The sequence below is a fragment of the Melopsittacus undulatus genome, chromosome 7, assembly GCF_012275295.1.
Source record: "Melopsittacus undulatus isolate bMelUnd1 chromosome 7, bMelUnd1.mat.Z, whole genome shotgun sequence".
Taxonomy (NCBI): domain Eukaryota; kingdom Metazoa; phylum Chordata; class Aves; order Psittaciformes; family Psittaculidae; genus Melopsittacus; species Melopsittacus undulatus.
Genome location: NC_047533.1, coordinates 6,061,485 through 6,084,991, shown reverse-complemented (window position 1 = coordinate 6,084,991; position 23,507 = coordinate 6,061,485). Strand labels below are relative to the sequence as shown.

At 43.3% G+C, this 23,507-nt stretch overlaps 1 protein-coding gene across 2 annotated transcripts in view; it reads left to right on the top strand.

Moving 5' to 3' along the window:
- The window catches only part of KDM3A (lysine demethylase 3A), a 34,561-nt gene extending 11,978 nt beyond the window's left edge, over positions 1-22,583 (top strand). For both annotated transcript variants that reach the window (XM_034064635.1, XM_034064634.1), the window contains exons 10-26: positions 4,177-4,739; positions 5,920-6,121; positions 7,787-8,001; positions 10,950-11,102; positions 11,326-11,421; positions 11,755-11,882; positions 13,486-13,672; positions 14,135-14,304; positions 15,097-15,333; positions 16,475-16,646; positions 17,027-17,117; positions 17,858-17,988; positions 19,072-19,191; positions 19,280-19,419; positions 20,574-20,750; positions 20,837-20,971; positions 21,823-22,583. In XM_034064635.1, the coding sequence (XP_033920526.1) occupies positions 4,177-4,739; positions 5,920-6,121; positions 7,787-8,001; positions 10,950-11,102; positions 11,326-11,421; positions 11,755-11,882; positions 13,486-13,672; positions 14,135-14,304; positions 15,097-15,333; positions 16,475-16,646; positions 17,027-17,117; positions 17,858-17,988; positions 19,072-19,191; positions 19,280-19,419; positions 20,574-20,750; positions 20,837-20,971; positions 21,823-21,903 (2,998 nt within the window). In that variant the 3' untranslated portion in view covers positions 21,904-22,583. The remainder of the gene's footprint in view (positions 1-4,176; positions 4,740-5,919; positions 6,122-7,786; positions 8,002-10,949; positions 11,103-11,325; positions 11,422-11,754; positions 11,883-13,485; positions 13,673-14,134; positions 14,305-15,096; positions 15,334-16,474; positions 16,647-17,026; positions 17,118-17,857; positions 17,989-19,071; positions 19,192-19,279; positions 19,420-20,573; positions 20,751-20,836; positions 20,972-21,822) is intronic.
- Positions 22,584-23,507: the final 924 nt, after the last annotated feature.

The window sequence follows — 23,507 nt, the reverse complement described above, 5'->3', positions numbered from 1 at the left end:
AGAGAAATGGAACACATTCAGGCAGCTGTCCTGCATGCCAGCTTCTTGCACATCAACTACAGGTCCTCAGTTACATTCCTGTTGAATGCCAGTGGCTTTAAACTTCTTTGTTACCCCAGTGTCTGAGGTTCAGCAGTAGCAGTCATTTTTCTCCTTCTCAGTAGCTGGTGCAGTGCTGTGGTTTTGACTGTCAGCCTAGCAACAGCGCTGATAACACCAATGGTTTTAGTTGTTGCTAAGTAATGTTTACTCCAACCAAGGACTTTGAATCTCATGCTCTGTTAAGGAGGCAGGGAAGCCGGGAGGAAGCAGAGACAGGGTACCTGACCCAAACTAGCCAAAGGGGTGTTCCATATCACAGCACATCATGCCCAGTATGTAAAGTGGGGGCAGTTACCTGGAAGGGCTAGATCACTGCTCGGGTCAGGCTGGGCATCGGTCAGCAGGTGGTGAGCGGTTGTATTCTCTTCCCTTGTTATTTCCCTTATCATTATCATTGGTGACAGCAGCAGTGGTTTTGTGTTATACCTTAGTTACTGGACTGTTCTTACCTCAACCCATGGGTGTTACATTCTTTCAATTCTCCTCCCCATCCCTCTGTGAGCAGGGAAAGAAAGAAGGGGGGGAGTGAGCCAGCGGCTGCACCGTTCTGGGTTGCCAGCTGGGCTTAAAACATGGCAGTTCTTTGTGATGCCCAATGTGGGGCATGAAGGGTTAAGATGACAACAGATCTGACCAGAGTGTGTCTAATTGTATTTCTAGTAAGTGTTTATTGTTTTGGATGAATAGTCACTTGCCACAATGCTGATATATTGGCTCTCAAAGTTGTTGCTCTTGATCTCAGAGTTTCAGCATGTCGTACCTTACTTACAGCTGGTATTTGCTGTTTTAGTGTTTATCAGCCTGGGGGGCTTGGGCTAAGGTTGTTGTTTCACTGTACTTTCTGGTAATGACTTGTAATACAATAGATTCATTGATCATGAAACTGATCTGGCTTGTGTTCCCAGTGTGGTCACCACCTCTGTACTTTGGGAGGTATATAATGGAAGTGTTTAGCAATTACACATCTTTTATTTTTCCTCTTTGGGTGGTCAACCTATGAAAGAGACATTCCCTTACCTTCCCAGCTCCCCCACCAGACTATTTACAGCGTCATTTGAGAGTTCTGAAGGTTTTGAATGGCCTTTGGGTATCCTTCAGATGTGCCTGCTGATTGTGATGGGGATCACCATGTTGGCACACATACAGAGTGTGTTTTACACACAACCACTTCGTCTGATCTTGAAATGAGTCAGGTTTGAGTCTTGCTTGGGGTTAGATGATGATATAGGAGGACCAAAAGATTTTTCCCTGAGGCTGGACAGTTGTGAGTGACAGGGTGTGTGGGATAGTATGGGCAAGTATCTAAGGCCAGTGGGCCCCTCCAGTGCTTTGGAACTTCACCACTGAACAAGTGCAAAATCCAGAAAAACTAGTAAAACACTTAAATGAGGTGTGTTGTCATCCTGCTCATACCAGAGAGGGACAAACCATGGCAGCATGCTGGGGCTTGGCCTATGCTTACAGAGCCCTGTTCAACACTATCCAGCACCTTCAAAAGGAAAAAGATGTCTCTGGATCAGATGGCAAAGCAACAGACAGCACAGCTACTCCAACTGCAAGTACAGCAGCTGCTCAAACTGACTACAACAGACCATGCAGCTACTCAGCTCTAAGCGCAGCAACTACACCAGCCCCAGCAACAAGTCCAGCAGCTACCCAAACCCAACAGCAATAGACAGTGCAGCTGCTGGTGCTACTCAGCCCTCAAGCACAGTGGCTGCACCAACCCTGACAACAAGATACTGCAGCCACTCCAACCCTAGTAACATACACTGCAGCCGCTCCAACCACAATGATAGTCACTGCAGCTGAACCAAAGGACTAATTCGTGCCAATATTGGGGAAGGGGAAAAGCAAACAAGAGACACAAAAAATAACTGGTACAGTGAAGAAATATGTAGAAACAATGCAATTACTACATGGGACAGCATCTGAACAAGAGTTATTATTGTGTGGATCAGAAGAAGAGGTGACTTCTCGACCCCAGACCTCAACTGAGCTACGGAGTATGTGAAAAGATTTCACCCATCATCCAGGGGAGCACATAGTCACATGGTTGCTCTGATGCTGGGACAATGGGGCTGATGGTCATGGACATTGACAAAACAGTTGCAAAAGAGAAACAGTCCCTCAGCCTTTGGAGGTGGCTCTTGGCAGCTGTGAAGGCAAGGTTTCTGTACAAGAATGATGTTATGAGTCATTTGGCCAACTGGACCACGCTAGAGAAAGGCATCCAGTCTCTGAGGGAATCAGCCATTGCAGAGATGATCTGTCATAGGCCAGATGCTGGGAGTACACCCATAGGTCCATATGAAGTCAAATGTACACGACCCATGTGGCAGAAATTTACATGTACACCATCATCATAGGCCCACTCACTGGCATCAATGGGCTTTTGGTATTGCTGCTCTTGAGAGAGAGGAAATTGAGCAGCTGTCCACCTTGCCTGGTCTCTCAGAGGATCTTTCTGTTGTGGGGTTGCTTAAGGTCGAACAACAAGTGCCAATCGGGACCACAACAGTGCACCAGTGGCAATGTTGCACCAACCGGGACTCCCTAATTCCCATCCATAAGCTGATCCGTAGACTGGAAAGCCAAAGAGTGATCAGCAGGACCCACTCACCCTTTAATAGCCCCATATGGCCAGTGCGAAAGTCTAATGGACAGTGGAGACTAACAGTAGGCTATTGTGGCCTGAATGAAGTCACACCACCATTGAGTGCTGCTGTATCGGACATGCTAGAACTTCAGTATGAATTAGAGTTAAGGGCAGCCAAGTGGTATGCCATGACGGATATTGCCAATGCATTTTACTCAATTCCTTTGGCAGCAGAGTGCAGACCACAGTTCACTTTTACCTGGGGCGGTGTCCAGTTCACTTGGAACTGACTGCCCCAGGGGTGGAAACACAGCCCTGCTATTTGCCATGGACTGATCCAGACTGCACTGGAACAGGAGCAAGCTCCAGAACACCTGCAATACATTGATGACGTTATTGTGTGGGGTGATACAGCAGAAGAAGTCTTTGAGAAAGGGAGGAAAATAATCCAAATCCTGCTGAAAGCTGGTTTTGCCATGAAACAGAGTAAGGTCAAGGGACCTGCACAGGAGATTCAGGTTTTAGGAATACAATGGCAAGATGGATGCTGCCAGATCCCCACAGATGTGATCAACAAAAGAACAGCAATGTCTCCACCAACTAATAAGAAAGAAACACAAGCTTTCTTGGGTGCAGTGGGGTTCTGGAGAGTGCACATCCCAAATTACAGTTTGATTGTAAGCCCTCTCTATCCTGTGACCCAGAAGAAGAATGATTTTAAATGGGGCCCTGAGCAGTAACAAGCCTTTGAGCAAATTAAAGGAGAGAGAGTTCATGCAGTAGCCCTTGGATCAGTCTGGACCAGGCCAAATGTAAAACATGTACTGTACACCGCAGCTGGGGAGAATGGTCCTACCTGGAGCCTCTGGCAGACACCCTGCTTCTGTCACAAAAATGAATATAATGGTAGAAATAATGTGACAGGAAAACGCTAATTCTGTGCATTACCTTTAAAATAAGTGGTATAGGTTTGGGGTTGGGTTTTGTAACATTTTGTGTCTCACAAGATAAATGCAGAAAAGATGTTTTCAACTTGAGCTTTTTGTGTGGGAACAGTTTTGATGTCTCAGTATAGGCTTGTATTAGCAGCCAGCAGTTCCTTGAGCATTATAATCTTCTCACACAGACACACAAGTTAAATGGATTTGGTTATACAGCTGCTGCATGGAGAAAACTAGAAAGTAGTTGTTTTGTTGTGAGAGAAGGTAGTGGAGTAGCTGCAGGACTGAAGTTTGTGTCTCTTAATGTGTGTACAGCTTTCTCATTCTGTCCAGCTCTTGGAAAACTCAAGCCCCCCCCCCCCCCCAAATCCCACCTAAACCCCCCCAAGCCTATCTAAGTTTACAATCTTGGAACATAGTAATTCAAAGTACACACTTAAATTCCTTCTTTCAAGCCTTAAACATGACTAGATTTGAGCATTAGATACCCTGATGTGTTAGCTGTGTGTCTGATCATTGCATGTTTTGTTCCAGCACATGTAGGCGAAGCTTACCAGAAACTCATCCTTCTTGTCTTAATACTGGAATGAAACCACTGAAGGAGGATCTGCCAGCCTTTCCTAAAGTGGGCTTTGTATCTAAGGAACAAACACAAAACCTTACTAATCCAAATGGTAAATATACCTCTTTGACAACCTCAAGATCTTCATCTTTGACTGATTCAGCTAAGGAAAAAGGAACAACCATGAAAACCACCAATGAACCTCTTGTGAAGCCCACCACAAACTTTCCCAAAGTTTCCACTGCTGTAAAACAGTTGCAGCATCTGAACCCTTCCATAGCAATACCCCGGGGCAGCAGCACTGCTGAGCTGCAGCGGACTTTAGACTGCAGACCCTCCACTTCGGATGCTCATCTTCACTGTTTCACTGAGTCTGGATTTAAATCACACAGCAGTTGCAACAGCCACAAAGGAAGCAAACCAGATGAACTTGCAGACATGGAGCTTTTTATTAGAAGAAATTCAGCTGAGATTCTTTATGACAGAGCTGAAAGTGAAGGCTTTTGGACTGGAATTGCCAAGGTCCAGGATAATAGTGAGTACTTTTAAAACCTCATGTCATTTGAAAGTCCTTGCAGTTTGTGTAACTACATACAAGCAGGTCCTTTGTAACATCTGCAAAATTAGTAAGCTAAAATTGTGAGTGAATCTGGAATTTGAGTAATTTATGAGTTCTTTTATGAGGGGAATGCATTTTGAGGAAAAATGTCCCTTCCTGATGAAGGAAAAGGACTAATTGTTAATTTGTAGGAAGAAGTTGTTACCAAATGTATGCAAGAACAGAACAGCTTACAAAAAGCAAGGTTCTCTTTGGAATGCAAATGCTGATGGCATAGTGAAACTGCTTGTTTTAGCATTGCTTCTAAATCTTGTAAGCAAGATGAGATGGAATGTATTCTCAACAAGGCTTAGCTCAAGAAGAGCTTTCATTTCATTACTGTTCTGAAAACAAAACCCCAAAACCAAAGTCAAACCTTACCCAACCCCAAAATAAGCCACCTTGTCTGTTTCCTGTGCCCAGTTTCATTTGGGGAGCTCTTCAGGTTTTCCACATGAGACGGAGTGGGAAAGGCTGTGGTTATTTAAGGAGCTGGACTGCTGATGTTATGTGTTGTGCTGTGCATCAGCTGATTGTTCAGAGTTCTGGGAATCTCCCTGCACACCCACCTCTCCTTCCCAGTCTCCTGTTGCTTGGTGTGGGGTTATGATGTGCTAGTCCATAAATTAACATGGGTATGTAGTCAGCCAAGCAGTGGCTGTTGTGCCCTGGTAGGCACAAAGCAGTTGCATCATGAAGGGTGCAAACAGGACTGAGAAATGGTCAGGTTGTGCTTTTGACAGTCTTGTGTTTTGATAGTGATGCTTGAAGACAAAGCTGTCTTCAGTACTTGTGAAGTGTGGTTGCTTTGTGCCTTGGTCTACCCCACACTCAGCTACTCCAGGCCTGAGAGCTTGAAGGACTTTCATTGAAAGCAGATGCTGATTCCTCTGTGGAGGAGCTTGAACTTGAGTCCACAGATTGACTCCAGTGGAGCTATCACTTGTGACAGTTTCTACTGAACTGAAAAGAGCTTTCTGCCAACTGCAAATACTTTAGCATAACTTTGTTTCCATGTAAGGTGAAATAGGACATGGATCTTTTACTAAAATCCAGTTACTTGCACCTGTATGTAAGAAACTGCAGCTTCTCTAATCTCCACTGCTCTTCCCTGCAGTAATAGTTCGCAAGTCCATTTTATCAGATGCTGCTAAAGTGAAGAAGCTGCAGCAAAGTGGAGAAGCATTTGTACAGGATGGTTCCTGCAATAACATTGCACCTCACTTGCACAAATGCAGGGAATGCCGTTTGGATAGCTACAGGAAGAACAAAGAGCAGAAAGACTCTACTGTCTTCTGTCGGTTCTTTCACTTTAGAAGGTAAGAACCATTTTGACTCTCTATAGACTCTAATACTCTTTAAATGTGAATAACATGTCCAAATTGAATGACCTTTTCTCCTTTCTGAAAGGGAGTTTGCTGAGTGCTCACGGTGTAGCTGTAACATTGACTTCATCTTCCAGGACAGATACAAACCAGTTCTTTGGTCCAGGTGGTCTCATTTAGATCTCTGTTCAAACCTAGCTAGGTGTCAGTCAGTGTGTAGCTGTTCAGCTCTAGGACTATACCTAACTACTGAGAGGTTGCCTTTGATTTTGAAGCCCTTAGAAATGTTGTAACTGCTTGATTTGAGTAGAAAATATTTTCCAGGACTTTGAGCTCTCGATTTTGCTGTTCTGGGGTGTGTGCCAGTGGAATAACATGAGTTTAGTTTGAGTGCTCTCAGTAGTATTGGAGGCACGAGTGAGAGCATAGATTCTGTGCATGTCTCCTGAAGTTTATCAGTTGGATGTGTGGAATGTCAAACCTATACCTCCAGCTGCAGAAGAGTTGTAGGCTCTGATCTTGTGAGTGGAAGAGTCAAAACCTTTGTTTTATCTACTGAATTCTTAAGATACCATGAGGAAACCATTCTACAAGGTGGTTAAGCTGTTAGTGGAAGCCTGTCTGGAAGCCTGGGGTGCATGTTGTCTGACTGTGTTTAACATGTCCTTCCCTTTGTTTTCAAGTCGTGTAGATCTTTTTCCATGAACTATTTGATGTCACATCCACATGTTGTTGCATGCTTCTTTTCCTCCACACCCATTTACACTTTGAAGCATGGGCTGTGTGTTCAGGGAAGAAGGTAACACCTGTGATTATTAGACAGGAAAAGCAAAAATACTGTTTATTTACTATCCCACAAGGGAGATGGGGAGCCGACTTATTCTGTTTTCCTTTTGACTTTCAGAGGGATGACTGTCTTTCGAGGCTCTAGGTAGACTAGAAAAGCTGTAAAAAAGGCCATAAAACCCTTTGAACAGAGAAAATTGCAAGCAGAAAGGTCACGAAGACAATGAGAAAAGAACCTCTTCCACTCTTCTGCTTGTTTCTTGAGGTTTATTCTTCCACTGCAACACTGTCCCTCTTGCACATTTTGTAGCTAAAGGTTTACAGAAGTGCTACTAATCTGTTGTTTAACCTCAGATTAGAGATTTTCCTGTAGTAAATCTTGGGATAATCTGACATTAACTGAAGTATTCAGGAATGTGTGAGACCAGAGTAACAACAGACTGTGCTAATTCACCTTCTTGGGGTAAGAATCCGGACTTGCAGTGCAGTTCAAAGCCATTGAATCCTCTGGTTAAAAACTTGAAGCTAATGGAACCATCCCTTTTTAGTGAAGGTGGGATCCTTCATGGTAATGCATTTTAAAAGCTGTTAACTTAATTCTGGTTTTATGTGAATAAGAAATTGTATAAAAATTTAGGAAATTGCTACAAAACCCTGATGTTTTGAGTCTTTTTAAACAAGAAGGACATTAAGTGTGCTTAATGCTAATGACCAGTATGTTTATCCATGCCTATTATAACCATTAAGAGCTAAACTCATTAACATATAGGATGCATATTTACAATTCAAGCACTGACTCATTGGAGTGAATGTAAACTATGACAGCATTTGAGATATGATGGGTTTCTCTTCTTCTGCCCCTTCTTCCCACAGGTTGCAGTTTAATAAGCATGGAATACTACGTGAGGAAGGCTTCTTAACTCCAAATAAGTATGATGCTGAGGCTATTAGCTTGTGGCTACCTTTATCAAAAAATGTTGTGGGTCTAGATCTTGACACAGCCAAGTACATCCTGGCCAACATTGGAGACCACTTCTGTCAGCTGGTGATATCTGAAAAGGAAGTGATGTCTACAATTGAACCACACAGTAAGATCAATTTGTATTAAAACTAAGCTGTGTTTTAATAACTATATGTGAAACTTCAGGCTTCTGACCTATGTGAAAATACATTGCATGCATTTGGAAGTATCATGTGAGACTTTAGTGTTTGCTTCTCCTCTGAGAGAGGTAATGGTTAAGAGCCAGTGTGAACTTGTGTCAACAGCTCTGCTCTCAGGCGGGGGAAAAGGAAGAGAAATTCTGCCCTCTTTGTCAAAGACTTTTCTCAGTTTATCAAATTACTTTTCCTGTTGCAGAGAGTGTAATTCTGTTATGAAACAAAGTGTAAAGAAACCCAGCAGGCAGCTGACAACAGTCTGTTCTTAGCATGTAAATGAAATACAGCTTTCATTTTGACTGAACAGATCCTACTGGATTGCTTTGGTCCTGCTTTGTTGTTGCATAATGGACCTAGTGCTGCCTGTCAAACAGTAAGGAAAGCTTTTTCCTCCACCTGAAAGTTTCCAGCAGGACTGTTTTAAGTGATTATATATACATATAGTGTATGTTTTCCCTGTCTGCTATCTGTATATAGCAGACAGGGCAAACCTTGTGTCCTCAAACACAGATTTTCTTGCCACATTAGAACCTTTCTGTAGCAAGCACGAGCAGACAAATGTGGAAGGCTGTGATCTTGTGTAATCACTTCTCAGAGTAGAATGACTCTTAAAACCATATTTGTTCTTTGGATTATGAGTACCTGACTGAGATGCAGAGCAGTTTAGAAGTCTTTCTACCCCATGTCTTATGCATTTGGGTAGTACTGACATTATATAATGATAATTCCAGTTTGAGTCACTACAGGGGTTTGAATAGAAGACAAAAACCTGAACAGGCTTGAATACCCTTCACAAATGGAGGGAAGACTTCAGACACTTTAGAATATCTTACCCTGCACCATATGGAATCTGCAGGCTGTGCTCTTTGCTTGAACTGGAACACATTCAGGCCTTTAGAGCCAGAGTATTGATAGGCAAAGTGAGAGGTACGGACTGGAATATTGACACACTTTGAGAAGGATGACATTTTGGCTGGAGTTTACAAAACAAAAGGGAGGTGTGGTGTTTCTTAATAGTAGAGGATGCATCTACTAACGTACCTACTAGAGATAACCTCCGCTACAGAAACCAAAGACACACATGAGTTCTGGAGGTGGTTCAAAAGGAACAAAATGTCATGAATTCCTCTTTGCTTATTATCCTGGCTGGTGAGAGTGAAGGAACTCCGTTTCATTAAACTGGAGGGTATTATTAATGCTCTGGGGAGGAAAGAAGTGATTTACAGTCTGGATCTTCTGCTTTGAGCAGTTCAGCAGAAGATCCCTCACTCAGTTGGCACAGAACAAAGGTAGATTCTTCTGCCACCACAAAGCTTTCTTTGCAGGGTTCAGGTGAAATGCTTCCTTGTCATGAAAATTCAGTCTCTGACAAACTGACCTTTTCCAAAATGTCACAATAGCTCACCCAGGTATTGCTTTTTAGGGGATCATTTGTATTTGAATACCTTTGCACCTATAGTATGTCTCAGCGTCAAGCCCTTTTCTCTGTTACCAGTGAGTTACCAGCCTGGCAGGTAGAGCCCCACACAAGTGAGCATGAAGATGATGATTATTTGGAATGGCTTCCTTAAAGAGAGTTCCTTACAGGATTAGTAGAAAAGTACAAATGAAACTAACCCTGTGTAGTTAAAGATTGACCAGTGTAGAAAGAACAGCTTGTTGGGTCATACTGCTCCTTGGCCATCAAGTGCAAGAAAGGAGCCTATGGAAAGAGGAGATGCAATCAAACTACTGAGAGGAAATGAAATAGGAGGAGTAGAAAAGGACAAAATGCCCCAAAGTGAAATATCATGCAAAAGGTAACAAAAATTCTCCCTTCATCCTGTTTTTGGGGGGGAAATGGGCGTAGAAAATGGTAACTGAAGCGTACATTTTTAAAGGCAGAGAAGAATGGAGGTGGTGCTATCTGGATTTCAGTTTCCTGGAAGAATTCTGAAGCAGAGTAATCAAAAGAATTCTTACCTCCTACTTAAGAACAAGTTGTGCCAAGTTATTCTAGTTCTGTTCTATACATAGCTAATGGGCATTCTGCAGAAGGAAAGCAACAGATGTCTGGGATGCTGGTGTGGTGGTTTTAGCCTGAATTAGGATGTGGTCTCTCATAACTTGCTTTTAAAATGAAGAAATGTTGTGGGCAGGGGAGTTTCAGAGCAGTTACAAGTGTTGGAAGGTGGTAGGAGGAGCAGACAGATGTGTGCTTTTATCTAGTCTAGTTTTCTAACTGGTGTCATAATGAAACTTAAGAGCAGGCTGAAATAATCTGTACATCATGCAGCCCTGAAAGGGCTTGTATGATACTGTCAATGTTTGGGATGTTTTGAGTGAACTGAAAAAGTGGTTTGGGATGAGGAGAGGTGGAGTGTGATGGTGATAAGAAACCTGAACAACAATAGTGAGTTCTTTGGAGAAGCTACTCACTGTTGTGAATGATACACACCTGTAAACACATAAAAGACCTGCTGAAAGGAAGCGAACTACTTGGCTATTATACTGTAGAGTAGAAAACAAGGACAAGCTGTGTGTAGCAAGCTTGACATTAAGCTTAGCTTGCTAATAACTTCTTTCTAAGATAGCTGTGGAACTTCCAGTTGGGTGGATGTCAGCAGTGTGCATGTTCCCTTGGGCAAATACATGCTGGGAGTAAGAGATGCAGTTGGTGCTGCACAGGAGAAAGCAACCCTGAAGTGTTTCAATGGAGCTATATTTAAGGTGCATGTATTTAGTTTTGGTTAAACTATATGGCTTTAGTTTCAAGCCTTGGGCGACACAGTCTAGTGTGAGGCATCCCTGCCCATGGCAGGGGGTTGGAACTGATGATCTTAAGGTCCTTTCCATCCCAAACCATTCTATGAAACTAACGCTTTGGGAATTCCCTCAGGACAGGTCGCCTGGAAGCGTGCGGTTCGTGGAGTCCGGGAGATGTGCGATGTGTGCGACACCACAATCTTCAACCTTCACTGGGTCTGCTCCAAGTGTGGCTTTGGTGTGTGTGTGGATTGCTACAGGATGAAGAAGAAAAGCTTGCGTAAAGGTGAGGATGCATATTGCTACTTCAAACAAAGGAATTCAAGCCTTCAAACCTGTAATTTGAACTTGGAAGTCATAATAACCCTCAGCAACAAGACAATAAACCTGCCCAACTAAAAGAACACGTAGATCTATGGTTTGGTGTGTCAATAGCAGTAAAACATGTAACCTTTTAGAGAAAGGTGAAAGCTGCGCTAATAAAACAATGTATTGGTTTTGTCTTCCAGATGATGACTCAGATACTTTCTCCTGGTTTAAATGTGTGAAAGGGCAGGTACATGAACCAGAGAATCTGATGCCTACACAAATAATTCCCGGAAAAGGTATCTTAAATATTAGGTTGGGCTGAAAGGAAGCTGTAGGCTCTTGCTGTCCTGTGTATGTTGTTGAGATTGTACTGAGTGAGGGGAGCTTTTAGTAATGAAATTAGTAAAAGCTTAGTATTTATTGTCCAAAGGCTGCATTAGCCTTTGTGTACTTAGTACTGCTTTATTATGTTTGACCTTTATAAAGAAGTATCACAACTTCTCATTTACTGATGAACTCTTTTCATGTACTATTGGTTACCTGCATAGAGACACCATTTCTTATAAAGGCTTGTTGAATGCTGGATGCTCTAATTCCACATGAGCTCACTAATGACTCTTTTCCTTCAGCTCTCTATGATGTAGGTGATATTGTTCACTCCATAAGAACAAAATGGGGAATAAAGGCTAATTGTCCTTGTGCAAATAAGCAGTTCAAAGCACTATCAAAGCCAACTCTAAAGGAGGATTCAAAACAGGTATTGCTACTGTCTCATGCTATGTCTGTAGTACAGGTTTGCCTCAGCTACTACCCATGGTAACTGACTTTATAAGGGTGCCAGTGCTGACCATTACTGCTAACCCATCATGTAGGGTTTTCTTCACACCTTGTGTTCAGTGTTCATCTTTCAGTTCTTTTTTTGGGGAAAATCTCATTTTCTCATGCCTCAGGAAGTGACCTATCCCTGAAATATGCTCAGTGAGAATTTCCTAGGACAAAAACAGGATTAGATTGAGAGAGTCCTTAAAAGTCTTAAGAACAGACTAATGGAAATGGTTGTGAAGTGGGGACTACCCCATGGTTCCTGGAGATGTAATACATGCAGTATCTAGAAGAATAAGTAGAGTGGAAGAGCATTGGAACCCATAGATTAACTGAACAGGAATAAAACTAAGGGCTAGAGCAGCATGGAGAAGCACTTGTTTCTCTGTGAATCCTGGTAGGAAGTTTGCTGTTCATTATATAAAAGATTCTAACAACTCCAGTCCCCCACCATGTGCTTGTCTATAAATGGATGTAATGTGTGTTGCTTTTGAAAGCAGAGCACAAATTAAGGGCTTAGTTTTGCAGCATCTTGCAAGGAAACAACTGAATTTAGTAACTGATTTTGTTGTATGCTTATTCATAAGCTTATTTGGAAACTAAATGTGTAAGAAGCAGGCTGAGCTTGAGTTTGGTGCTGGTAATCAATGGGAGAGGTGAAAAATGTTGTGAGGAAGATGGTTACAGGTTCCAGAAGTTAGCTTATGACTGACCTGGCTTCAGTCTTCTGTTTCCTCTGTGACCCTGGGCAAACAGCAGCATTGAAATTTATCTGTACCTCTCTGTGTACAATTAGGTCCTGCACTGCTTGTGTGAGGATCAGCTTAAAGTGTGAAGCATTGTATTATGTTTGGAATCCTTCCCAAACATCAGCAGGCATTGAGATGAAATAATGAAGGCAGCAATAGGCAGGCACAGGTGCAGAATAACTTCTTGACTGGAAAGTATTTGAGCAGAGAGAAGAAATTCAGCTGGTTATGCAGGAATCCCAGGTCAGAGCAGCAGTTCTGGTTAGTCTGGTAAAGAGCAGATAAATCAGCTGGGTAGATGTGCAACAGTCCTGTGCTCGGTTGTGCTGGCCAGGCTGGTGCTGTGATCATATGCAGGTGTATTTTAGGCAGGTGAATGGACTTTTCCCCCCCACCTTTAGGAGCACTAAAGATCTGTTTTAGTCTACCAGACTGGACACCAGCTTAGCCCTGGTCTGAACATCAGCTGTCAGAATTTAGAGAGCACTGCATTTAGTTCCCAAAGCAACCCAGAAGATGCATCTGGGAAACTGCTTTCTGTGCTTGTCTTGAGGGGTGATGGACTCTGTTGCCTGCTCTTAAAAAGTCAGGACATCCCAAATCCTGCTGGATCATCATCTCTGGCTGCTACCGAGATGCAATGCTGACCTCTTGTGGAAACCAGATAGATTTTGAAGGGCCAAACCGTTTCAATTTTGGCTTTAAATAATTAGTTTGGACATGTTACTGTTTCCTCTTTCAGAGCAGAGTTTGTGTGTGCCTAATCAAGTTCTCACTTTATTCTTTCAGAACTTGGTACCTGGAGAAAGGACCAGCCTTCAACATAACAGCTTTGTCCTGAGCCCACAGGTCACTACACACGACCCCCCCCTAAAGTCAGCAATTGGAAGTAAACAAAGTGCTTCAGTAAATACTCCTCCTTCATTAAGCTGGTTATCAAATCTAACAAGTGGAAATGTGAATAAAGAAAACAAAGGTATGTGCAGAACCAGTGAAGAGTAAACCCTTTGAGAGTGTTTGTCAGAAGAATAGAGACCAGACCTAGCTGTATCTTGTAGTGGGAATGATGCAGTCTGCCTGCTGGGATGGGTGTTCAGTGCCCTTGCTGCCAAACTGGTCCATGGCAGCAGCTGGGAGTGAAACCTGGCAGGATTAGCCTGTTCTGCTTTGAAAACTGGGTTAATAGCCCACGGATGCAAGTATTCTTAAATTCAATGTGAGAATGTGTGTATTTTAGAATGTGTGATTTTAAAAAAGCTTTACACTACTGAAGAAAGTTGAGTGAAAGTATTTCATCTGCATGTGTTGAGAGGAGATTTATATATATGTACATACATATATGTATGCATGAAGTATCTTGTCTTCAAAACCCAAAGCATGCTCTTCTCATGGTTCAGAATCCTTCCTCCATTCTCACATGTTCTTCTCTTTATTTCAGAGAAACTCCTTGTACCTATTCCAAAGAATGAGAACAAACCTCTCCAGACACTCCCTAGCTTAGCCAAGCCTGCTGCAGCCCTGCAGACATTCAACAGTGCAATACTGACACCTGTGAGCAACAACAACACAGGCTTCTTGAGGAACCTGTTGAACTCTTCTGGAGGAAAGGTATATGAAAAACTGATGGGTTTGAGTTAATACCAGGCTTAGGCCACTGTTCTAACGTGTGAATGTTTGTCACAGCAGGTAAAATCCTGCCTTCATTTCATATAGAGACTTATTCAGTCTCTATATTGCAGTGCTCCAGTTAATGCATTTCAGAGTAGCAGCTTAGTGGTACTATCAGCAAGTCTCGCTCAGGGAGGAGGTTGGAATTAGATGATCTTAAGGTACTTTCCAACCCAAACCATTCTATGTTAGAGCAGGTTAATTGCCTTAGGCTAGTGTCTGGCACATGCATTCATTGACATGGCCATTAGGCTCAAAGAAGCATCACGGAACTTGCCGATGAAGGGGAAAAGCTTCTGTGGTGGGTAACTCTCTCATATCCCATTTGCAGACTGGCTCACTTGGGACATTCCTGAGCTTTGTTTACTCTTAGATATGACTTCAAAATGCTGGGGTAAAATATTGGCCTTGAGAGTTCCTTGATGTTCTTTACAATGAAGAAAGCCCCGTTCCCTGCTGTATTCCATGGCTTTCTGCAGCGTTGCTGACATGTAGAGCAGAGCAGAACTACTTATGCCAGAACACTGTAGACAAAGTGTCAGAAATGGCATTGACATTTAATGCTGGTGAGTTTGTAGACAGCAGAGTTCTGCAGATCTTTGTTTCTTTGCATGATTGTGAACTCAAGTGCAAGTTCTTACAGTGGGAAATACCATGTTTAAAGTGTGCAGGACAAGGAACATTAAAGTGCACCAACTTCTTTGTGTGTTCTTTTGTCTCTCTTTAAATCAGACAGACAACGGACTCAAGAGTACACCCAAAATCCTTGATGACATTTTTGCTTCCCTGGTGCAAAATAGAACCATTACAGACCTGCCTAAGAAACCTCAAGGACTCACTATAAAGCCTACGATCATGGGCTTTGACACGCCGCACTACTGGTTATGTGATAACCGCTTGCTGTGTCTGCAAGACCCCAACAATGAAAGTAACTGGAATGTCTTCAGGGAGTGCTGGAAGCAGGGACAGGTATTGAAGTTTTCCTGCTTTTGGAATTTGTATTCCTTGCCCTTTATGCAGGTATAAATTTCCTGCAACCACGAGCAACACTAAACCTTCATGAGATGTATGACATGAGCACTGTTAAATCCTTGGATAAAAGGATGTGTGTTTTCACTATTCAGTATCAGTTCCTAAACACACTTTTAACAATGTGTGGTTAAATCATCTATTTCCTGATAGTGGAAAATGCTTTTCCCATTGCCTACTGGACAAAGCAAGGAACAGCACCATTCAGACTGGGAGGGACTAGGTGGAAAGTCTCTGTACCTTGGTTTCTCTCTAAGATGTGCAGTCAAATGAAAAGATCATTTTTTTTTCACCTTTTTGAGGTCCATAAGTACAAATATTTCACCTTTTGAAGGCATCGTTTCAATCCTCTAAGGATTAAATAGTGTGGGGTCTTGGGTTTTCTTTTAGTACTTATTCTGCTAAGAGCCATGGTTGTCTTCACTGTTGCTACTATATTACTTTGACTTTTCAAACATGCCCTAGTGATAGAACAAGGGGTGATGGGTTTAAACTGAAACAAGGGAAGTTCAGGTTAGGTACAAGGAAGAAATTCTTTACTATTAGGGTGGTGAGGCACTGGAATGGATTGTCCAGGGAGGCTGTAAATGCTCCATCCCTGGCAGTGTTCAAGGCCAGGTTGGACAGAGCCTTGGGTGCCATGGTTTAGTGTGAGGTGTCCCTGACATGGCAGGGGGTTGGAGCTAGACGAACTTAAAGTCCTTTCCAACCCAACCCATTCTATGGAATGGAGCAGTTCCTTGTTAGGTTCATGACAGGATTGTTAAATACTTTTTCCCCCTAAATTTTGGAGATACCCTGCATTTCATAGTTGGACCAGATGATTCCTGAGGTCCCTTCCAACCTGGGAATCTCTGATTCAGTGATTTATGCTGCTGAACTTAACAGCTCTCTATAAAAAGCTGCCTCATAGCTTGAGATAAAGAATGATCAAATGCACAGCATGCTCCTGGTAAGGCAGGCTGAGCATACACAAAGTGCCCATGTTCAAATATTCAGTGTATTTTTATACATTACTCTGGTTGGAATTAGACCTTTTGGGGCTGAATAGTTCTTCACTCTATATACTTCTTCCTCACAGCCTGTAATGGTGTCAGGAGTGCATCACAAATTAAATGCAGACCTCTGGAGACCAGAATCCTTTAGGAAAGAATTTGGCCAACAGGAAGTGGATCTGGTTAACTGCAGGACCAATGAAATCATCACTGGAGCTACTGTAGGAGACTTCTGGGATGGATTTGAAGATATCTCAAGTAAGTAGCGCGAATTTTTGTTCCAATAGGCAAAATATTCAACAAATAGCCCAAAATTATTGCTCTTAAATAGCTTACAAGATGCTCCAGGGGTTTTCCTCATACTGGGCAGTGTGTCTGCAGTGTATTCCCACCATATGGAAAGGGTAGAAACTGTCAGGACTTCCTTCCAGGGTATGTTTGGCTGCCTTTAGTCTTTTGGGGAAGCATTCTGAGGAAGTTTGGGATCTTCCTACCAACTAGTTTTAATAGATCTACAGAAACAGCTGTGCAATGATGAATATGATTTTAAGTGAAGATAAGGATTTTTTTGTCTCAGTTCTTTGCATTTTGAGTTGTACAACTGTTAAAATCTCAGATCTGTTAACATTTGCCAACAGGTCGCCTGAGGACTGAAGAAGGAGAACCAATGGTGCTGAAGCTTAAAGACTGGCCTCCAGGAGAAGACTTCAGAGATATGATGCCTTCCCGGTAGGACTTCACAAAGAAACTGTTCATAATGTGTGGTACCCCCCCCAAAATACCGGAATGCAGGAATCCTGCTGTGCTTGACACCTGCTTCAACTTTGGGAAGCAGCTGATCATGTGTGACCATGTTGTTTGAGATGCCTGACAGAGCTAAGCAAGTTTTCAGAGAACCATAGAATAGGGTTGGAAAGAACCTTAAGAGTATCCTGTTCCAACCCCCCTGCCATGGGAAGGGACACCTCACACTAAACCATGTCACCCAAGTTTCTGTCCAACCCGGCCTTGAACACTGCCAGGGAAGGAGCATTCACTTCTTTGGGCAGCCTGTTCCTGTGCCTCACCACTTGTTTTATGACCAGTTCTCATGTAGTTCATTGGATTCTGAAGTAAAGCAAGTACCTAAATTGGTGCATGGTTGGATAAACTTGGAAGCTCCCTAAAACCCCGAGTCACTTTGGAATGTAAAGTTCAGTTGAAGTTTCTATTTTGCCAAACTCTTAAGTATTCTGCCTTGCTCGATTTGATACGAGTTGAGGTAATTGCACAAGGAAATAACATTACCCCAGAGCACCTAAATTTGTTTATCTACTATATATCCTGTCTTGCTTGCTTGGTTCCTTTTCCTGGTGTTCCATAACCCTCTGGGGGAAAGGAATACCATTTCTTGGGTCTATTATAGTCTTTTTGTTTACTCTTAGATATGACTTTTTGTCAGGTCCTAACATTGAATTGTATTACTTTAGGTTTGATGATTTGATGAAAAATATTCCCTTGCCAGAATACACCAGGAGGGGTGGCAAGCTCAACCTTGCCTCTCGACTGCCCAACTACTTTGTAAGACCAGATTTGGGCCCCAAGATGTACAATGCCTACGGTAAGGAGTGTTTCGCTCTGAAGGTCATGTTGACTACACATTGAGATTAGATTTTACTGTAAATGAAATGAATCCTTGCTGTTCCAGACAATTTGATTGATCCCATTGATTTAAAACCCTAACTTTGGCTCACTTACAGGCATTAGTGATATCCAGAGCGTTACATGGTTTTGTTCAATGTGGTTTTTGTCTAGACGGTTTCAAGCCAATAATATTTCTAGTTTCCCTATCGACTTGCTCCGCATGTGTATACACAGCTTCTCTTTCTATAGACAGCCACATGTATTTGTTGTATAGCTGCTTCTGCTGTATCACTTTTGTTGGTTCTCCTTTTGGGGCTGTATCATTTAATCTCTCTTGAGCAGTTCTTTCCATGGCTGGTTCATCTGCTCTCACTCAAAATGCATCTAAAACTAAGCATGACTATGACCAGTAAAAGGTCATGACGAGTAAATGCTATAGTGGCTGCTTTTTAGACTGCTGGAGAACCATAGAATCACAGGCTGGTTTGTGTTCAAAGGGACCTTAAAGCTCATCCAGTTCCAACCCCTGCCACAGGCAGGGACCCCTTCCACTGGAGCAGCTGCTCCAAGCCCCTGTGTCCAACCTGGCCTTGAGCACTGCCAGGGATGGGGCAGACACAGCTTCTCTGGGCACCCTGTGCCAGCGCCTCAGCACCCTCCCAGGGAAGAGCTTCTGCCTAAGAGCTCAGCTCAGTCTCCCCTCGGGCAGGTTCAAGCCATTCCCCTTGGCCTGTCCCTACAGGCCCATGAATAAAGCCCCTCTCCAGCTTTCTTGTCAGCCTCTTTAGGCATTGGAAGAAACTCCCTTTTAGTCAGGACTTAAATGCAGCTTTTATATATCATACAGGCAGGGTATAGACATGGATCACTGTCAGCCTGTAAACTGATCACTTGGGAAGACACAGGATGGGGCAAGGTCCTGGCTATAAAGCATATTGCTGTCCTGGAACAGAAAGAAAAAGCTCTCTGGCCTTTTCAGCTGATGCTGCTAAGAGGGGTCTAAGGTTTCTTATTGTCTTGCTAATGTGCTGCTACCCTTTTTTGTTCTCTTTTTTCCCAGGCTTAATAACACCAGAGGATAGAAAATACGGCACAACAAACCTCCATTTAGATGTGTCTGATGCAGCCAACGTTATGGTTTATGTGGGTATCCCCAAAGGCCAGGCTGATCAAGAAGAAGGTAAAGTCTTTCTTAAGCTTATGGGGATTATTTTTGTGGCTGGAGGGGAAAATCCTTTACTGTAACTGCTCGTGTTTCCTCTCAACAGAAGTGCTTAAAACCATACAGGATGGTGATTCTGATGAATTGACCATTAAGCGCTTTACTGAAAGCAGAGAGAAACCTGGAGCTCTGTGGCACATTTATGCTGCCAAAGATACGGAGAAGATCCGGGAATTCCTTAAAAAGGTAAGCTGTGATGTCCTAAAAATGTATATTGGACTTTTTGTAAACTACATCCTTAAAAGCATGCACAGGAGATGCTCTTGGGAAATGGCAGAGCAGTATGTAGTGCTTAAAGTTCTCCCTTGTTCTCTCCCTTTTCCTACCTATTTTTCCCCATACCTTTATGAGGTTTGGTTTAAGGGAAAAGCATGAGGTGTTCATAGTGATGCTTCCATGGAGTTAAAGACTTAGGAGAGATGTGATACTACATCCCAAAGGGCTTGTTTCAGCATTTGAATTCACCATAAATGGTCCAGAGTTCTTGGTGGCCTCAGTTCTGGAACTCTTCTGGTGCTTTGAAAGTGGAAAGAGCTGATTCGTTGATGGTTTAAAAGGATAAATGGGATGGTCTGAACAACAGTCATCTTTGTCAGCCTGAGCTGCTGCTGTCTTGTGTGAAAGCTCAGGGAGGCTACAGTAGGTTGGTTCAGCATTAACAAAGAACAAATCTTATACTTGTTAAAACATGACACTGAATTTGATAGGCACTGGCATTTTGAGTTCTGGTATGGGTGTCTCACTTCTTGTAGCACTTGCCTGCAAACGTGAGGCTTCCAGCAGTACCAAGGTGTTTGTCTCCTCCCAGATGAGTTTTTGGGCCACACTCCTGGTGTGATTGCAGCAAACAAGGGTTTATGCTGGAACACTGCAGAAATTTGCTCCCTGCAGCCCTCAGATTTCTTTCCTAAAGAGCCTGTTGTGCTCCCAGCCTCCTGTCTCCCAAAAACCTATTCACATCCTCTGGATGTGCACTGACTCGGGCTGGTCTCTGGGCAGACACCTGCTGAACTCACTCAGTAGCCTCTTCCAGCTACAAGCTCTAATAGTGTGAGAGTACTGATCCTGTATGACAGTGGTTCCCACTGTGATGCTGCTTCCTGCAAACTGGGTTCACTTCCATTTCCTACACCCACATTTGCAATGTGTCTGTGAAGCCAGAGGGGCTGAAAACTGGCCAACCCTTGACAAACTAAGGATTAAGACCCCAAACCTTTCACCGTGTGCCTCTTAGACCTGAACACATGGTACAAGTCACTCTGGTGTGTGTGTGTATGGAATACCACAGATACACCCTGAGGATGGTGTATTTTAATACCTGTCATGTTGTGACTTTGCAGGTTGCAGAGGAACAAGGTCAAGAAAACCCTGTTGATCACGACCCCATTCATGATCAGAGCTGGTACTTGGACCGGTCGCTAAGGAAACGCCTTCATCAGGAGTATGGAGTTCAAGGCTGGGCTATTGTACAGTTTCTAGGAGATGTAGTTTTCATTCCAGCAGGAGCTCCACACCAGGCAAGGCCCAGGGGTACTGTCCCAGCCTGATCCTGTGGGCAGAGAGCTCTGAGCATAGCACTAATGCTTGTGTTTGTTCTCTCTAGGTTCATAATTTGTACAGTTGTATTAAAGTTGCAGAAGACTTTGTATCCCCAGAGCATGTCAAACACTGCTTCTGGCTCACTCAGGAATTTAGGTATCTGTCACATACGCATACGAACCACGAAGATAAACTGCAGGTAACTTATCAGGGCTCAAGATGAACCCCATCCCTCTTAACCCCTTTCTTAACCCTATAACACCCACCTAACCTCGCTAACCAGCCCTCAGCAGAGTACAAGGGCTGTGTCCATGCAACTCGGGTTGCTTTCACGTTGAGGTCAGCTTCCTGCACTGGATCTCAAAGAGGAATTTCAATAGGGATTTGAATTGTTTTTGTTAGTGGTTCTGAGAAAGCTTCTGAAGCTTCGCCTGAGATTACTTGGATGTGTTTTCTTCCATGTCTGCTCTAGCTGAGCTGGCAATGCTTTGCTCAGGCCATGGGGTCTCTATCCTGTCAGAATCTGAACCTTTTTTTCTCTGAGTTAAGTGATTTACTTGAAGGTCATGTAGATCCCAGAGTTACAGCATGGTTTGGGTTGGAAGGGACCTTAATGCTCACCCAGTTCCAACCCCTGCCATGGGCAGGGACCCCTTCCACTAGAGCAGGTTGCTCCAAGCCCCTGTGTCCAACCTGGCCTTGAGCACTGCCAGGGATGGGGCAGCCACAGCTTCTCTGGGCACCCTGTGCCAGGGCCTCAGCACCCTCACAGGGAAGAGCTTCTGCCTTGTATCTAACCTGAACTTCCCCTGTTTCAGTTTGAACCCATCACCCCTTGTCCTATCACTACAGTCCCTAATGAATAGTCCCTCTCCAGCATCCCTGTAGGCCCTCTTCCAATACTGGAAGGCTGCTCTGAGGTCTCCATGCAGCCTTCTCTTCCCCAGGCTGAACAGCCCGAACTTTCTCAGCCTGTCCTCGTACAGCTTCCAACCTGACCCTGGCTATGCTGTTCCTTTGAGAACTCAAAGCCTCTTCTCTTCCTCCCAGGTGAAGAATGTCATCTACCACGCTGTTAAAGACGCGGTTGGGATACTGAGAGCGAACGAATCCAGCCTTAGCAGACCGTGAAGCAGAAAGCCTTAACCATACACTCTGAAACAGAAGCATTGGCAGCTGTTTTACCTACTCAGTCAGGACCTCTGTGGACTTTGAGCTTCTATGAATGTTACCTCATCTTCCTTTCAGCAGTACCAGAGGCTCGTGGTACTATATTCTGTGTATTCTTCCAATGTTTACAAACCTGATATGTATATGTAGTAATATGTACGGACTGTGGCATACTGTGAATGCTCAGTTGCAATAGAACTTTATATGGAGTCGCTCTCCAAACTGTACAAAAATACCTCCTTAGAGAACTGTTGGAAAACTATTCCAAATTCCTTGTTTAAAAAAGAACGTTATTCCAAGACATTGTAAAGCTCCAGTTTTTACCACGTATTTTGGGGTGGGAGAGGAAGCAGGTGGCACCCAGTTGAATAACTGATTTACTTTTTTTCCTGTAAGAATGCAGTTCTGGAATTTCACATTAACATAGAACTAGCATTTAAAAGTAGCTTTAAGCTATTGTATAGTAACATAGAGATGGGGGTTAAACCATCTTTAGATAAATGTATTTAAATTTCTAAATGTTAAAAACAAAGAAACTTTAATCAAAACAGCTTCTGTTTGAAACTGCTCTTTCAGTTGAACTGATGTTTGATTCTCTGGTTTTTAACACTGAATGGTCTACATAAAATTCTTCTATTTCAGCTACTGTTCCTTGCCTGGCTTCTTTGAGGCTTTCAAAAGTAACTGATTTGATGCAGCGCTTTGAAACCAAAAGAAAATGGTGTATCACGTACTGCTTGAGCTGGTTTGTAAAGCACTTGCAGGCTTTGGGGTATTGAATTCAGAGACAGGTTTGATTACAGCTCTCTTTGGATGACTGGATCATGATGTAGCTCAGTGGCTGCTTCTCTGCCAGCATCAGGGGCTGTATTAAAGGAGCTTTGCAGCTGCAGTCTTAAACAGCACACACACACACTGCTCCAGAATCACTTGAGAAAGACTGAAACCATCATATAACAGACACAGGGGAAAGAGTAGGAAAGTGCATCTCCCATCTATCAACATACTCCAAACCTTTATGTTCTCCAGTGTCCTTTCTGGCACTGAAATGCATGGGAGAGCTGTTGGGAAGAGCCAGGTGTGAGAGGAAATGTCCTGGTTAGCCACAATCCACAGTTCTGAACTTCATGTACCACACTGCCAAACTGTGCTGATTCCCCTCCCCATTGCCCCTCACTGCATTAACTGTCAGGACCTGAAGTGCAGCAGAGGGTGCAGAGATCAAGTGCTGTGAGCACTGTGAACAGGTACAGCTGCTGCCTTCCTCTTGAAACAGAGAGAAAAGGTGACACCCACCGAGATTAAAACTTGAGTGAGGCTCATGTGGACAAATACACTACAGGTTAAAGCCATCACCCCTTGTTCTGTCCCTACAGGCCCTTGACAAGAGTCCCTCTGTGGATTGCTTGTTGGCGTCTTTAGGCACTGGATGACCATTATGAGGTCTCCCCCCAGTGCCTTCTCCAGGCTGAAATCTCATTTCATCTTTCTTCATTTATCCTGACAACTTCAGTTCTCCAGCTTCTAAAAGATGAATTTAGGTGCTGTGGTGGAGAGTGTCACTG